Source organism: Aquarana catesbeiana, linkage group LG05, assembly GCF_042186555.1.
Source record: "Aquarana catesbeiana isolate 2022-GZ linkage group LG05, ASM4218655v1, whole genome shotgun sequence".
In the NCBI taxonomy this organism is placed as follows: domain Eukaryota; kingdom Metazoa; phylum Chordata; class Amphibia; order Anura; family Ranidae; genus Aquarana; species Aquarana catesbeiana.
Genome location: NC_133328.1, coordinates 165,559,995 through 165,577,271, shown reverse-complemented (window position 1 = coordinate 165,577,271; position 17,277 = coordinate 165,559,995). Strand labels below are relative to the sequence as shown.

The following is a 17,277-nucleotide window of genomic DNA, read 5'->3' as shown; positions in this document are numbered from 1 at the left end:
GTATCCCTGTTGAAGATATTCTCCTCTTTTCATATCTTAGTCACATGACAGGAAGTGATGGGCAATATCTCCAACTGGGACACAGACAGTACAGCAATGCAAGAGCTGCAGCGTTGGAACAGAGGGAAGGTAGGAGACACGGGCCCATCAGACAGGCGAATATAATAACCTTGCTCTTGCAGGGACCTTCTGATGAGATTTTTTTTAGCCTGTCACTTTAGCAATTGTTGAAAAAAAAATATATGTCTCACAGAAAGTGCTTTTTAATGAGTTTTCCAACATAGACAAAAACGTGGTCTATTCATAGACAGACACAAGAGACATACCTTTGGTAGAGCATTCTAAAAGTGCTTTCTTTATCAAAGGCTTGGTTGCCTGAGTGCATAGCAATCCTCTCCGGTATCCATCCAGTCAGTGCATGTAGGTCGATGTTCTGCAAGGACAATATAGTATAAAGGGTACATCAAGCCAATGTTTAATACTTTATCTAATACCTAAGGGGCTTAACTGGTGCAAAGGACTACCACATTACTCTCCTAAACCTAACCATTTTTACCTTCCTTAGTCATTCACAAGATTGTCTCACAAACTACAAGGATAAAACAACATATTTCAGAAATTTTGCTTGGAATGGAAGTAAAGCTAAAAGGCATATTCAAGTATTTGCAGTGCACTAGTACTTAAAAATACATTTAACGTCATTAAAGAAATATGCAATGGGACTGTTTCTATTTTACATTTGCTTTAAGTGATTATTAGCCAATCAACACTGTGAGGCAGCCATCTTTACTGCTATAACAACCTTACTCACCGAATTAGATCCAGGGAAGTCATAACCTCCCATTACTTTCATGTAGGCTTTTTCAATCAAAGACACCCACAACTCATTCTTGTTGTTAGAATATGAACACAGCAACTCCCCATTATGATCCACAGGCAGAAAATCATCTATTATAACCTGTAAATATAAATTGTGTTTTAGATGCTCTAGAAAATGTACAGCACAACTCAGTTTTACTCCATAGTAATGGTAGAGAAACTAAAATATCTCGTAATTCATTAACACTAGAACTAAATGAATTTAGAATAATTTTGATAAATAAGTAAAAAAAAAAAAAAAAAGACTGCACAGAAATATCAGCCTCCCAGAATTTTGATCCATCTACAGCGCAAAGCTTAATCTATCCCACCTGCAGGCATTCAGCGACTGCAGGAGGAAAATGAAGCCCACGGCAGCTGGCTGGAGAGGGGAGGGAGGAACCCGGCAGTGCTGACGAAGGGGGGGGGGGGGCCAGGAGAGAGCACAGGTGGGCTGGGAAAGAGCTCAAGGGGACAGGAAAGCACATGGGGGGCAGCAGAAAAAAGGTTGATAGGATGAGTGGTAGGGGCGGCTGCATATAAAAGAACCAATCTCTTAATTTTCCTCCTGCAGTCACTGAAGATTCCCCTCTCCCACCAACTGCTGCGGGGTATATGTCAGGATGGAGATCGGGGAAGGGGCTGCTAAATATATGTAATTTACCAGCCCCTTTCTTGTCTGAATGAATAAAGTCAGTGATCTGTACTGATCACTGACTCTGTCCATTCATAACGGAAACATAGTAAACTGTGTTTAATATGCTTCAGTTTGTGAATGAATGGGAAGCTCTGTACAGAGCTATTCCTGTCCATTCATTCTGTGCAGCTGAGTCAATCTCCTTTCTCTGTCTCAAAGGTGGAACATCAGAGGTCTGTTTAGACCTATGATATTTCAACAAAGCCCCTGAACGGAGCTCCTAAAAAGATTGTAAAAAATCATTAAAAAAAAAATGGTAAAAAATAAAATAACGAAAATGAAAAACTACTGACATCAGTAGCGTAACTACCAGGGTCACAAAGATCACACTTGTGTCCGGGCCCTGGCATTCTGCCACCGGGTTTGAAGGGAAGGGGTCAAGCGGGCCCTTCATGGCTTCTTGCACCAGGGCCCTGAAGGTTCTAGTTACGCCACTGGCATAGCCTCATTTAATTAGGTGGGAGTAAAACAACCCTTTTAGAAAAAAAGGATGATTTTTCTAGTTAAAGATAGAAAATCAACAAGACACTTCAAGCTCGCTAAAAAAAAATGTATAGGCTCCGAAAACAGCCATGACTTGTACCCAGTTATTTATAAAAGTGCACACTGAGAGCATAAGAACATTACCAGTGATTATTCCCCATACCCTATGAAAAAAAAACAGGACAATGCTTACCTTTCTAGGTACACCATTGATGTGCAGCTTCACCATATATTTCCCACACGGATTATACTCTGGCTCCCCTTTTTTATTTTGTGGATAGATTATGCTAAGTGATAGAAAAATTATGAAAAAAAATCAGTATGATTTGCTTCTTTTTTTCACCAATATTTAATCATCTAAAACAAGCAAAAGAAATAATCTCAGGATAGAATATACATATATAAAAACTAGTAACACAGCTATCATTTCTGTAATAGATATGAACATGCTTTAGTATTTGTAACAAATTAGGGGATATGCCAAAGCAGGGTTAACAGGAGTAAAACTGAAAACTTGTTAAACGTGCACATCAGTAAGGACAGTATTATTTCTTAGTGGCACCCTGTAGAAAATAGTACAGTAAAACCTTGGATTGCGAGCATAATTTGTTCTGGAAACATGCTTGTAATCCAAAGCACTTGTAAATCAAAGCAAATTTCCGCATAAGAAATAATGGATAATCCTTCAGTTTATAGTCCATTGAAAAAGATTGTAGCAATGTGATAGGTTGTGTAACCATAAAGTGTCCATCCACAAATGGCAGCCTCCACAAGGGGATTAGAAGCAAAATCCAGCAGGAGCTACAGAGTATAAAAGAGAAGAGAGGCGCCTTTCAAGTGTAGCAATATGGTTACATTTAATGACAGTACAACATTTAGCAACTCACGTGATTGATGTTTAAAAGAGGCACATCTAAGTATGCAAGAACCTGGGGTAAAGCTGTCACATAGACAGTCCTCCGCACCGCAGGCTCTTACTGCTGTCAGGCTGCAATTGTGACCAGAAAGACTACCCTGCAGTAGAACGGATTTGAAACTAAGGCTTAAAGCGCTCATGGAGCGCAGCATGGAAGGGATGACATTGATGGAGGATGGTCTATGTGGACAGCTTTATTGCAGATGCCTGCATACTTAGATGTGCCTGTTTTAATCATGAACCATGTGACTTTAATGAAGGTACAACATTTAGCAACATCATTGCTACACTTAGAGGCACCTCTGTTCTGTTTTATACTCAGTTGTGACATGACGCTACTTGTATATCAAGACATCGCTTTATATATCAAGTCAAAATTTAATTTAAAAATACATTTAATAAAAATGTATTGAAATGTATTGAACAATCAGTTTGGGACAGCTCATTTCCCTTGAGAAAGTCACGTGACCTGTAACGCAACGCATCGGGAGGAGCCGGTGATGACACTTCCGGTGTCTCGTTATCCTGGATGTGTAGGGAGGAGGAGAGCTGTCCCAAATGCCTAACTGATCGTTCAATACATTTTTATTACTGCGCAAATGTAAGTACATATTATGTTATTAATTTAAAGCAAGTATTTTTAAGCAATCTTGCATAATGATCATGTTTTATTTGCTTTGAGAAATTGAACCTGGAGAAAGTAATTATTTGTGAAGAAGTCCTGGTAATCCTGAGCCATTAGCTGAAATCCTTGTATGATCGAGCTGATCCTTGTGTGGATTTTTATTGAAAGTGCCAATAGACCCAAGGGGGTCTTCATTTGAGGTGAGCAGGCATTGCACGATGAGGTGGTGGTGATTATTTGTCAGCACATATTCCCTGTAGAGACTGTCACTGAGCACGGATTGATTTCATTCACGTCTTCTCAGCATTCAAGAGTTTCACATATTTATTATTGTGCATGTGAACTTCCTTTATATGATTTTTAAGATCACTATTTTTGTCACTTATTCACTGGAGTTTACTATGAACTATATATTTGGAATCTAGTGCACTATTGTTTGTTTTTATTCCTTTGTTTATGTGGTACCAGAACACATTTTAAATAGCTGCAGCTGTTTTTCATTTATATAATTACTGCATTTATCGGCGTAAAGCATGCACAGGCGTATAACACGCACCTTCAATTTAGGAGGGAAGTTTCAGGAGAAAATTTAAAAAAAAAACAAACACTTTGAAGCAAAATAATGGTCAGTGCCCATCAATGCAGCCTGATTAGTGCCCATCTGCAGCCTCAATGCAGCCTGATCTGAGCCCATTTGCATCCTGATCTGTGCCCATCTGCAGCCTCAATGCAGCCTAATATGTGCCCACCTGCAGCCTCAATGCAGCCTGATATGTGCCCACCTGCAGCCTCAATGCAGCCTGATATGTGCCCATCTGCAGCCTGATCTGTGCCCATCTGCAGCCTCAATGCAGCCTGATCTGTGCCCATCTGCAGCCTCAATGCAGCCTGATCAGTGCCCATCTGCAGCCTCAATGCAGCCTGATCAGTGCCCATCTGCAGCCTGATCTGTGCCCATCTGCAGCCTGATCTGTGCCCATCTGCAGCCTCAATGCAGCCTAATATATGCCCATCTGCAGCCTAAATGCAGCCTGATCTGTGCCCATCTGCAGCCTTAATGCAGCCTGACATGCGCCCATCTGCAGCCTGATATGTGCCCATCTTACATAGTAGGTGAGGTCAAAAACAGACACAAGCCCATCAAGTCCAACCTATGTGTGTGATTAGATGTCAGTATTAAATTGTATATCCCTGTATGTTGCTGTCGTTCAGGAGCTTATCTAATAGTTTTTTGAAACTATCGATGCCCCCCACTGAGACCACTGCCTGTGAAAGGGAATTCCACATCCTTGCTGCTCTTACAGTAAAGAACCCTCTACGTAGTTTAAGGTTAAACTTCTTTTCTTCTAATTTTAATCAGTGGCCACGAGTCTTGTTAAACTTCCTTCCGTGAAAAAGTTTTTTTCCTATTGTTGTATGGTATTTGTATATTGAAATCATATCCCCTCTCAGGCGTCTCTTCTCCAGAGAGAATAAGTTCAGTGCTCGCAACCTTTCCTCATAACTAATATCCTCCAGACAATTTATTAGCTTTGTTGCCCTTCTTTGTATTCACTTCATTTCCAGTACATCCTTCCTGAGGACTGGTGCCCAGAACTGGACAGCATACTCTAGCTGCGGCTGGACCAGAGTCTTGTCGAGCAGGAGAATTATCGTTTTAACTCTCGAATGAATCCCCTTTTTAATGCATGCCAATATTCTGTTTGCTTTGTTAGCAGCAGCTTGGCATTGCATGCCATTGCTGTGCCCATCATCTACTAGGACCACCAGGTCCTTTTCCATCCTAGATTCCCCCAGAGGTTCTCCCCCCAGTGTATAGATTACATTCATATTTTTGCCACCCAAATGCATCATTTTACATTTTTCTACATTGAACCTCATTTGCCATGTAGTTGCCCACCCCATTAATTTGTTTAGATCTTTTTGCTGGTTTCCACATCCTGCGGAGAAGTTATTGCCCTGCTTAGCTTAGTATCGTCCGCAAATACAGAGATTGAACTGTTTACCCCATCCTCCAGGTTGTTTATGAACAAATTAAACAGGATTGATCCCTGCACAGAACCCTGGGGGACCCCACTACCCACCCCTGACCATTCCGAGTACTCCCCATTTATCACCACTCTCTGAACTCACCCTTATAGCCAATTTTCAATCCATGTACTTACCCTATGGTTCATGGCAATGGACCTTATTTCGTAGAGTAAACGTTTATGGGGAAATGTTTCAAATGCTTTTGCAAAATCCAGATACACCACGTCTACGTGCCTTCCTTTATCTAGATGGCAGCTCACCTTCACATAGAAGGTCAATAGATTGGTTTGGCAAGAACGATTCTTCATGAATACATGCCGATTACTGCTAATGATACCGTTCTCATTACTAAAATCTTGTATATAGTCCCTTATCATCCCCTCCAAGGAGTTTACATACTATTGATGTTAGGCTAAGTGGTCTGTAATTCCCAGGGATGTATTTTGGGCACTTTTTAAATATTGGTGCTACATTGGCTTTTCTCCAATCAGATGGTACCATTCCAGTCAGTAGACTGTCAGTAAAAATTAGGAGCAATGGTCTGGCAATTACTAAGTTTCCTAAGTACTCTCAGCTGCAAGCCATCTGGTCCCGGGGACTTATTAATGTTATGTTTCCCAAGTCTAATTTTAATTCTGTCCTCTGTTAACCATGGAGGTGCTTCCTGTGATGTGTAATGAGGATAAACACTGCAGTTGTGGTTACTGAAGCCCCCCAATTCCATTGTGAAGACTGAGGAGAAGAATAAATTCAATACCTTCGCCATTTCCCCATCCTCTGTAACCAGATTTCCTTCCTCATTCTTTATGTGGCCAATATGGTCTGTCCTCCTTTTTTTACTGTTTACGTACTTAAAGAATTTCTTGGGATTATTTTTGCTCTCCTCCGCTATGTGTCTTTCATGTTCTATCTTAGCCGTCCTTATTGCACCCTTACATTTCTTGTTGCATTCTTTATAAAAAGTCTGAATGCTGATGATGATCCCTCAACCTTGTATTTTTTGAAGGTCTTCTCCTTTGCTTTTATATGCATTTTTACATTGTGAAGCCATCCAGGACTTTTGTTCGCTCTTTTAAATGTATTACCCAATGGAATGCAATGGCTAATGCCCTTATTTAATATGCTCTTAAAGCAAACCCATCACTCCTCCGTGCTCTTTGTTCCTAAGATTTTATCCCAATTTATGCCTTCTAGCAAGGTTCATAGTTTAGGGAAGTTGGCTCTTTTAAAATTCAGTGTCTTTGTATTCGCTTTATGTTTCCCATTTGTGTGATTTATACTTAAGCCAATTGACCTGTGATTGCTGTTACCTAAATTGCCCTGTATTTCCACATCTGTGATCAGGTCTGTATTGTTGGTAATCAGTAGATCCAGTAACGCTTTATTTCTAGTTGGTGCGTCTACCATCAGATCCATAAAATTGTCCTACAAGACATTTAGGAACTGGCGAGCCTTAGATGAATGCGTGGTTCCCTCCGCCCAGTCTATGTCTGGATAATTAAAATCCCCCATTATGATAACAATTCCCATCCCTGCTGCTAATCCAATTTGTGATAGGAGATCTGTCTCCCCTTCCTCCCTCAGGTTAGGGAGCCTATAGCATACTCCCAGTATTATTTTCCCCTTAGCTTCATCCCTTTGGTGCTCTACCCATAAGCATTCCTCCTCTTGGATGATATAACCAGGAGGGAAAGAGTCATCTTTTTATCCTCCATGTATGCAGGGCATATTTAACATGGTGCAATTAGAGGAAATAAAAATATTGTTGATTTTAGACTTGTAGAAATAGATTCCTAGATCTCATATATACACGGCAGTACCATTTACCATAATAACAATAGTATTTATGTGCCTCAAAACTTTTGTGACACAATAATGCATACCTTGTTATGAGCTTCTTGTTATATCGTCTTTCGTAAGCAGCGCTGATGGCAAGGGAGGCCACAAAAGAGCAATCTGACACTATGGTCTAATAACAAAAAAAGAGACACATTGCTTACTAACAGCTTTTGCATCTACAAATATATGACACTTCTTGTAGCAGTTGTTATTTGTTATTCATCACACATGCAGCAAACCTCTTCCTAATTTTCAAAGTAAGCTGATCTATACAAAGTAAGGAATTAAGTATAATGAGCTTTTTGAGATTTTTGTTCTAAAATTACACTACAGTTATTTATCAGTATAGATGCAAACAGTATAGATGCAAACAATACTTAGCATAAAATAAGTCCTTAAGTATTCAGTCATTGATGCATCCAAACTTCATTTGATAATAAATAAAAAAATACAAACAGCATTCTGTTTGACAATGGACCTAAAAATATGTCATCAGATTTACGATTAGCAAACCATTATTCTATTAGCGCCATCTGCTGGTAATCTATTGGCACTAATTTAAAGGACAAAGTTATAAATCAGCCTGTATTTTTTTCACAGTAGCCTGCAAAGAATTGCACTCATGATCAGTGGATCACTAATGGAATGTCTGGCTTCTGCAGACTTTTTCCCAGCTTTCTTGCCAGTACCGCTGTATGGACTTTCTGTCTGAAAACTAGAGGAAGTCTCAGTGGTCTACAAGGGCTCTCATCAGCGCTCTCGCAGTCCATTGAGAACTACAAGTCGTCTGCTGTGGTGGAAGACAGGACTTAGTTTAATCATTCACAGATTCGTGCCGGGCCTTTTCTAAAATGTGACAACGGCTGCGGGAGGGAGGAACCCCTGCCCGCTTTCACAGGGAAGGGGGGGGGGGTTATCTCTTTGAACATGCTACATGTCACACTGTAAATATGGGTGTAACATGTTCAAAAGGTGAACTTAAGCCAGCTATAGGCAGGGAAATTTTATTTCCTGTCACCATGGGTTGCAGGAAAGGAAATCGCTCTGGGGAAACCCTCCCGTGGAGGAATCCCCCCCCCCCCCCCCCCCGCTGGGAGAACACAGGGTTTACTGCTAGCGGCTATAATAGCCACTAGCAATAATCACTTGTAAAATCCATCAGGCTGGTCGTACACAAGTTTATCGATTGATCAACCTGAGTACATTCAGATCGCCCATGCATGGTCCGAATCTCAGCCAGTCCCTGCTGAGCCGACCGAGATTCGAACAGTCTATGGCCAGCTTTAGCCTTTAATACAGAGGAATCCTTGAAATAATTTTCATGTCTTGGTGAACCCCTACTAAAATTGGCACATCTCTAAATAATGGCACATTTGCATGGTTAATAAGTTGTAAATATAATAATACACAGAACAGTAAAGAATGTAATGTATCTAGCAGAGACCTTTTTTTTTTTTTTTTTTTTTAAACATTCCTCTGTTCTGAGAAAGTCTTAATCATAAAATAGAACAAAATAATTATGACCAGAAAAAAAAAAACCTTGCAAATTATAGTGCCGCTTACATTGGTGGTCAGTGGAAAAGTGCTTTCTTAGATCGGTAGTCGGTGTAGTGGTCCATTACATTGGTGGCCAATGGAAGAAGAACCCCTTAAATTAATGGGAAGTCGGAGAAGGACACCCTTACATTGTTGATCAGTGGGAAAACGCCCCCCTCCCCTTACACACAGCTAAAAATATAATTGATATCTGTGGTTACTGGGTGCTAGAAACTCTTCATTGCTCAAGGAACCCTGATTGAGAAACACTGTTATAAATGCTTTTGCATTAACCACCGCTGTTCCTAAAACACATGATATGATGATGCCCCATTATTGAGGCTACAGGTTAGGCATAAGGGTCAGTGTAATGGTAAAGATGTTATGGTTAGTCATAAATTAATAATATTCCACTCACTACCCAGCCAGGAGTATATGTTTGCACACAAGAAAGAGCACTGGAATCAGACAGATGACTACATTGCCACCTGCAATGCATAGGAAAAAAACAAGCAGCATTCATTTAAAAACAGCCATTGCTGAATTCTTTATTAGATACTTTGCACAAGATTTATGCTCTTCAAACTATCCCAACCAAATGCTGGCCTTTGCCATAAAAGCCAGCATGTCCCACTGATTAAGAGAACATGTCTGTATACTGTGAGCATTAACCAGTTTTTTGGGTTCGGCAAAAATATTTGAATGATATTCTGTTTTGCTAGAAGCACATCTATGTTTTTTTTTGGGAATGCGTTTCTATTTCCAATTTTAGATGTATTGTTGAAAAGCATTGTCTATGAAGTGGAGTTGGAAGATTAAGTTCCTCCGGAGGTGTCAATCACAATAGCCAACAGTGTTCTGTAATTTATTGCATCGGTCTCTGTGTGAATGCGGAGTGGTTTCTTAAAGTAGAACTTTAGTCAGAAAATTAAGTCCTGCTAGATCACTTCAGGCTGGCCCTTTTTGCAGGTATTGCTATATAAAATGTTAAAAATAGGTGCCTATACAGTTTAAAATCCAGTAATACACTGTCTCGCCCTGGTCTGCACATGCTCAGTTGCTCTCTATTTTTCAGCACTGTGCCAAAAATGTAGATGCTGATCTGCTGACAGCCTAAAGATTTACTGCTGCTCGGGGGCTCTGGGCTTCAGCAAAATAGCAGTCTCCAACAAAAACAAACAGGAACAATGCTGGAGGCAATTTACAGCACACACTCATTTTGGTAGTATAATCATCAATTACAAACGTACGTTCCAGCCTGGGAATGCCCAAAGGCTCTGTTTTGTACTTTTATCTTGAAATTCTAATAAATAGAAGAAAGAAAATGTATGTTCCTTGCTAAAGAACATTATTTTTTATCAAGTTTGGTATGGGTAAAGTTCTGCTTTAAGCTGGCCATACACAGGTGTAATTTGGCTGTATTCTGCTGAATCAATTTAAATTCAATCCGTAGGTGGCCCTGATGGCACCATCTGGCACCAAAAACTTTGATCGGAATATAGAAAAAGTTGGACAGAAAACTGTCAGCTAAACAGGGACTGTGGCCAATAAGCTGCAGTCACTGTTCAGGTATTCTGACAGTCACAATTATACAGGAGCAGTAAGGAGGAAGAAGAGCCCGACAAGTGTCCTATGCTGTGCAGTGTGATCTGGAAGGCAACTACAAATAACAGACAGCATCTGGTTTACAGTCTTCTGCTATTCATATTTAGGTGAAGCTGAGCATATCCATTTAGACATGATGTCCACTAAAATGTCAGTCATTTTATGCTGACTGAGCATTACGCAGTGATGCACTTTGGCACAAAATGATAACAACTGAATACATATTATATAGTATATCAAATATAATGTTACTCATATAATTTCAATAGAAGAGATATAGGATAAAGTAGGGAGTAGGGAGATTCACAATCACATTTACTCCAGAAATCTGGAGTTATGCAGCTACAGGTCACCCGTGCACCCAGTTCACTATCACTTAAAGTGGGAATAAACTCCCATGCATGACTTTTACCTATAGATAAGCCTATAGTAAGGCATACCTATAGGTACAGTAAATATCTCCTAAATGTGCACAGTTTAGGAGATATTTACTTTTGATGCAGCTGGTGACGTCACCAGCACATGCACTCTGAAGAAACAGCATACCGCGCCGTTCCTTCGGAGTCCTGTGCCGTGAATGGCGGCTCCAGCACGCATGCGCAGGAGTAACATCGTCGCAGCTCCAGCCACTTACACAGCCGGAGTCTGCGAACCTGGAAGGAAGACCAGGTGTAGATGGAAGTACCTGTAGCGGTGACAGCGCTGCTGGAGGGCTTGTTCTAAGGTAAGTTTCACATAATGTGCTAGTATGTGATACTAGCACATTATGGCTTTACCCTGCAGGATTAAAAAAAAAAAAAAAAAAAACAATAGCGGTTTACTACTGCTTTAAGACTTGTTTCATCTCAAACTACATAAACCAAATTTGCATGCTGTCGTTCCTTTTAGCACCTGTTCTTATTATCAGTGTAGTTGATTTACTTTGCAAGTGCAGTTGCACAAATTTTTCCCAGAGCTTAGTAAATGTGGTGAAGCACCACTGATTTCCATAATTCAAAACGGACAAAAAAACGACCTGATGTATACTTATACTGCAAGATTGGTCTTTACGTGGGAAATATTAATGGAGAAACAACAGTGGTGCGTTATACCCACTATGGACCAAAACTTCACTTTTATTCATAAAAAAAATACAATTTTTTGCTCTAGGCGTTCAATTGCAATCCAAGTGATATATTATAAAATTGGCCCACAGCTGTGAGCACAAAAGGGCAAATAAAGGAATTAGTGGCTATCACATTTGTAGAGACAAGCACTTGATGATTGCTAAGTGTTGCTAAATGACCAATGTTTCTAGAAATGTGATTAGGGAAACAAGAAAATAAATAAAAAGAAACAATAAGAGGCAGATCAAAAATAAAGCCCATACCTTGTATAGTCTAAGTCCCAGAGTATAAACATGGTATATAAATGTGTCTACACACAGAATGACCAGTACTATGAGGATTCAGGCTGCCTACTCAGTACTGGACTGGGAAAGTCGATCTATGGCATAAATTAACACAGTCAAGTCTGGATGCTGTCCAATTCCTCATTCGGATGGATGGATGGCTGTGGTTGCTGACAGGTTGAATCAATGGGCGGCTTAGCAAGTGGAGCCGGAGGGCAGGATTGCCCCTGAAAGGTGGAATGAAGGCAAATGAAAAACCCTGCTGGAATACTGGAAGAGTGGTGTGGAGGGTGTGAAGACAGGAGCCATGGCTCCAGCCGCTGGAGCCGCTATCTGGTCCAAGGGCCGGAACTAACTGGTGACAACTGCCGAACAGGGGGTGGGGAGGGAAACGGGACTGCCCTGTGTGAGCACCAGAGGAGAGGTTCACAGTATAGACGGAACGCATTTCAGTAGAACCAATTGCTTTCTTCGACCGCCATTTTTATTCATAACTGTTTAAAACAAATAAAGTATAAGTCCTTAAGACTTCCTTTCATTTTGTACATTATGAGTTTTAGACAATTACGAATAAAAAGTGAAAGTTTAGGTCATAGTGGGTTTGGTGTGTGGGTATAGCGCACTCCTGCTGTGGTTTCTCTATTGACTTCCATCATTCAATCATGTGCAAGCAAGAATGCTGTTTTTTATTTTTTTTTTTTTTTTTCCTTGCAACCAAATGGATATTCTTTATAAAGTGAAGCTTCACTACATTCACTAAGCTAAGCTCTGTAGAAAACAAGCGCAACTGTACATGCAAAGTGCACAGTCTATTTGCTATCAGTAAATCAACCCCAGTGGCAGCTGAAAGTCAGATTAACAGAGCTGTTCACACATTTTCTAACACATATTATGAAACCGTATATTGATACACTACACTTTATCAATTCATTTTTATTAGATGGAATTACATTTTTCCTGACAATAGAAATTATAAACCAATTTTGTCAAAAGGAGTAAGTTACACATAGATATTTTAAAGCGGCGTTAAACACAAATGAAAAAATGTATTATATTGCAGCTTACTAATCATTAGATGTGGTGGCTGCATCAGTTTTCTTTTCTTTGGCCTTTCCCCCTCTATTTTTACCTGGTGATTTGGTCACCAACACCCCTCCTGTATTACTGAGACACAACTTTGAGGAATGCACATAGGAGGCACATCAGACAGCAGAATTGTCAAACTGGGGGGGGGGGTCATTCCATTAGGAGATTTAAAACCACTAATTGAAGGCCAAACTCCAGCTCACGCTTTATAATCAGTTACAGCAAGAAGTTTTTTTTCCTTTTGGGATCAAGGGTTTACATGAATAAATAAAAGCTGATCATTTTAATCACCCCTGTCAGTGTTAAGTAGTTTGTCTCCTCCAAGTAAACAGATACATTCTGCTGGAGAGCTTGTGCTGTGAAAATCAACAGACTTGATGGCTGGATTACCAGATGAAAATAGAAGAAAGCAAGCCTAAAAAAGGAAACTAATACAGCCATTACATCTACAAATTGGTGAGCTGCAATATAACAAATGTTTGCTTTTTGGGTTTATTACTGCTTTATACTTCTTTTGACTTGTTGCACCAGCTCTATCAGTTTCAAAGATTCAGGTGTCTGCACTACATATGTGAATTTGAGTCTATTTACTCCACTCTCATATATAAGAAACTGATCTTGTTAAAACTTTGTTAATTCCCCTGGGTATGTTTATGTTTAAGAACAAAAAAATATGAGCTGTTACCTGCTTAATGCTGAAACTTGACACAGTATAGATCATGATGGGGTTGTTGGTTATTTCATCTGGTCTCACCCACTTGGAAAATATGGCTTTCTGTTTGGGGGATAGTGCCAACTTGCCATACCTGTCCCTGAAGAAGAGAATATATTAAGTGCTTTTCTCCATCTTTTTAAATTGTTATGGTAAAAGAAAACTGAACTTTTTTGAAGAATAACCAGTTGAGAGTTGAGAGTTACAATCCCAACCGAGAATTTTAGATCTGCCCTGGGCCTCTACCCAGCTGCATGGGGCTTGTAGAATCCCCAACAAGCTGCCACGGTGAATCCATATAAACAGCCAAAATTACATCAAATGACACCTTCCACTGCAGCAGCTCTACTCCAGAGTAACAGCTGCACTGACAAATCTTTACAGGATGTACCATTATCATTCACTATTTTTAAGTTATATTTTCTTAGCTTTCCAGGAAAAAAATCCATAAATAACAAATTACCAATTATTATAGAATGGTACAATATGACTACACAGAGAGAGGACATCAATTAACATTGCATAAAGAAGATGAGACCCGACAAGTACTCCAACATCACTGAAAAGTACAGCATAATGTGGAAGCTATAAGAAGTAATCATATTGCTTAACAACTTGCCGACCGGCCCATAGCCGAAAGACGGCTACAGCGCGGTCGGCTTATTCTGGGTGCACGTCCGTGGGACGTCATTCCAGAAGGTTGCTCCCAGAGGACCCGGTGCATCACGGATCACGGTAAATAGCCGCTGATCGCGGCCGTCTACCACATGATCGTTCCGTCAAATGACAGAGCGAGCACTTGTAAACAAACTGGTGTCACGTCATGATGCCAGTTCCTCCTTCCCCTCTCTGTACCGATGGGTACAGTGCGAGGGGAGAGGGGGAGAGATTGCAGCAGCGCTGTGGGCTGGATGTTTAGTGCCCACAGCTCAGTGTCAATCTGCAATACTCTGCAACACTGTGCAATACTCTGCAACACTGTGCAATACTCTGCATATAATCTGCAACACTGTGCAATACTCTGCATATAATCTGCAACACTGTGCAATACTCTGCATATAATCTGCAACACTGTGCAATACTCTGCCAATACTCTGCCAATAAATTTTAACAGTAACAAAGAATGTTTTGTTTTGTTTTTTTAATCGAATTTTCAGTCTTTTTTGATTTATAGCGCAAAAAATAAAAAACCCAGCGGTGATTAAATACCACCAAAAGAAAGCTCTATTTGTGTGAAAAAAAGGACAAAAAGTGTTGCATGACTGAGTAATTGTCATTCAAAGTGTGAGAGCACCGAAAGCTGAAAATTGGTCTAGTTAGGAAGGGGGTTCAAGTGTCCAGTGGTCAAATGGTTAATGTCCACATATGCCTCGTTTCCACTGAGCGGAACGGTTCGGGTTGGTTCGTTACGGTACGCTATTTTGAGTGTTTCCATTATGAAAGCAGCCCATACAACCGAACCATACCGCACCTTCCATGGTCCTGCTTCAGATGTGGGGCCATAGAAAATGGTATGGTATGGTTAGGGCGGAGCTACGATACATTCCACTGATTGGCAGACGTGTGACGCCACGCTAGGCATTTTTTGCAGTGGAAACGCTCACCTGAATAGGGTGGACCATTCCAACCCTTCCAAACTGTACCGACCCGAACCGTTCCGTTCAGTGGAAACGAGGCAATAGAGATAATAAAACCAAGTTTTACAACTGATACAGTGTCTTGTTTGTCTAAAAAAAAAATCTCATCATACATACAGAATAATGTTTCATTTGGCTATCAAGATGAGAATCATTTGGGTATAATTTCTTGGATTATAGTAAAATCCAAAAGGTATAAGTTTTTGTGAGTCCAGCCAGGGAAACCAAAGCCTCTTAAATTTGTTTCAGCAGTCAGAAGTCTGGTTGACAACCCATATCCAACTATCTAGTGTTGGAGGATCAGAGGATTTTTATATAAAAGAAATACGTAGAAGAATAAAACAAAAAAAAAAAATAGGTATATTACAACATAGAAAGGGACAAATTACATGGCACTGTGCTATAGATCATGCCTTAAAGTGGTTGTAAACCCTTATGCCGCGTACACACGGTCGGACTTTTCGTCTACAAAAGTCCGACAGCCTGTCCGACAGACTTCCGGCGGACTTCCGGCGGACTTTCGGCGGACTTGCAGCAGACTTTCTAACGAACGGACTTGCCTACACACGACCACACAAAAGTCCGACGGATTCGTACGTGATGACGTACACCGGACTAAAATAAGGAAGTTCATAGCCAGTAGCCAATAGCTGCCCTAGCATGGGTTTTTGTCCGTCGGACTAGCACACAGACGAGCGGATTTCGGGGTCCGTCGTAGTTACGACGTAAAGATTTGAAGCATGTTTCAAATCTAAAGTCCGTCGGATTTGAGGCTGAAAAAGTCTGCTGAAAGTCCGGAGAAGCCCACACACGATCGGATTACCAGCCAGCTTTAGTCCGTCGGCGTCCGTTGGACTTTTGTAGATGAAAAGTCCGACCGTGTGTACGCGGCATTACAATCCACTTTTTACTCCAGGTAAGCCTATAATAAGGCTTACCTGTAGCTACCCCGGATATCTCCTAAACCTGCGCGGTTTAGGAGATATCCCCTGTATCAGCATGTGCCAATGTCATCAGCACATGCACACTGAAGCAATGGCTCGTTCGTGCCATTGCTTCAGCTAGCGTGTTGTCACTGGTGGCTCCCGTGCGCATGCCATCGCGGCTCCGGCCAATCACAGCGCCGGAGCCCACGATACCCGGAAGTAACTCCGGGAGCGATGTCGCCGGCCAGAGCAATGTATGGGGACCAATGCGGGGGCTACGATCAAAGGTGAGTATTTCATAATGAGCTAGTATGCTAGCTCATTATGCCTTTGTCTTGCATTTTTTTTTTTTATTGGGTTTACAACCACTTTAAAGGAACAGTTTTTTTGTTTTTTTTTTTATTTGGGTTACAACCACTTTGAACTTTGTTTTTACTATGAAAATATGAAATGATATTTTTTTTACTTTTTCACTTTTTAATGCACATCACATGAAACATTGTTTAATCTTTGCATATCATTTACTTATACAAGAATTGTTCACCTTTTGGTGTGAGAGACACTTAGAGACAGCACACAATTTTCTTTAGTTGTAAATATTTTGGATTCCGTTTTCAGGATCTTAATAAGTGCAGCAGTTTCAATTTGATTTTGGTACTGGCTGAGCGCAGTCTGAACATTATATTTATAGTAAAAACATCTCAGACCACAAGATTCATATTGCAGGAAGTTCCAGGTAACATGAATGAATATGCCTGAGTATACTAGGCATTTAAAACAAGTCAGTGCAGGTAAATTGCCCATTTTAAATATTTGATAGGGTGTGGAAATATTTTAACTTTATGGCTACTTTCCACACAGGTGGTGAAGGCGTAGGCAGTAAAGCGCCGCTAGTTTTACCATCATTTTAGCGGCGCTTTTAACCCGCCCGCTAGC

At 40.6% G+C, this 17,277-nt stretch overlaps 1 protein-coding gene across 2 annotated transcripts in view; it reads right to left on the bottom strand.

Moving 5' to 3' along the window:
- CAPN7 (calpain 7) overlaps positions 1–17,277 on the bottom strand; it is a 106,358-nt gene that overhangs the window by 32,461 nt on the left and 56,620 nt on the right. For both annotated transcript variants that reach the window (XM_073630316.1, XM_073630317.1), the window contains 5 exons: positions 13,752–13,878; positions 7,494–7,579; positions 2,232–2,325; positions 812–958; positions 327–433 (listed from right to left, as the gene is read on the bottom strand). In XM_073630316.1, the coding sequence (XP_073486417.1) occupies positions 327–433; positions 812–958; positions 2,232–2,325; positions 7,494–7,579; positions 13,752–13,878 (561 nt within the window). The remainder of the gene's footprint in view (positions 1–326; positions 434–811; positions 959–2,231; positions 2,326–7,493; positions 7,580–13,751; positions 13,879–17,277) is intronic.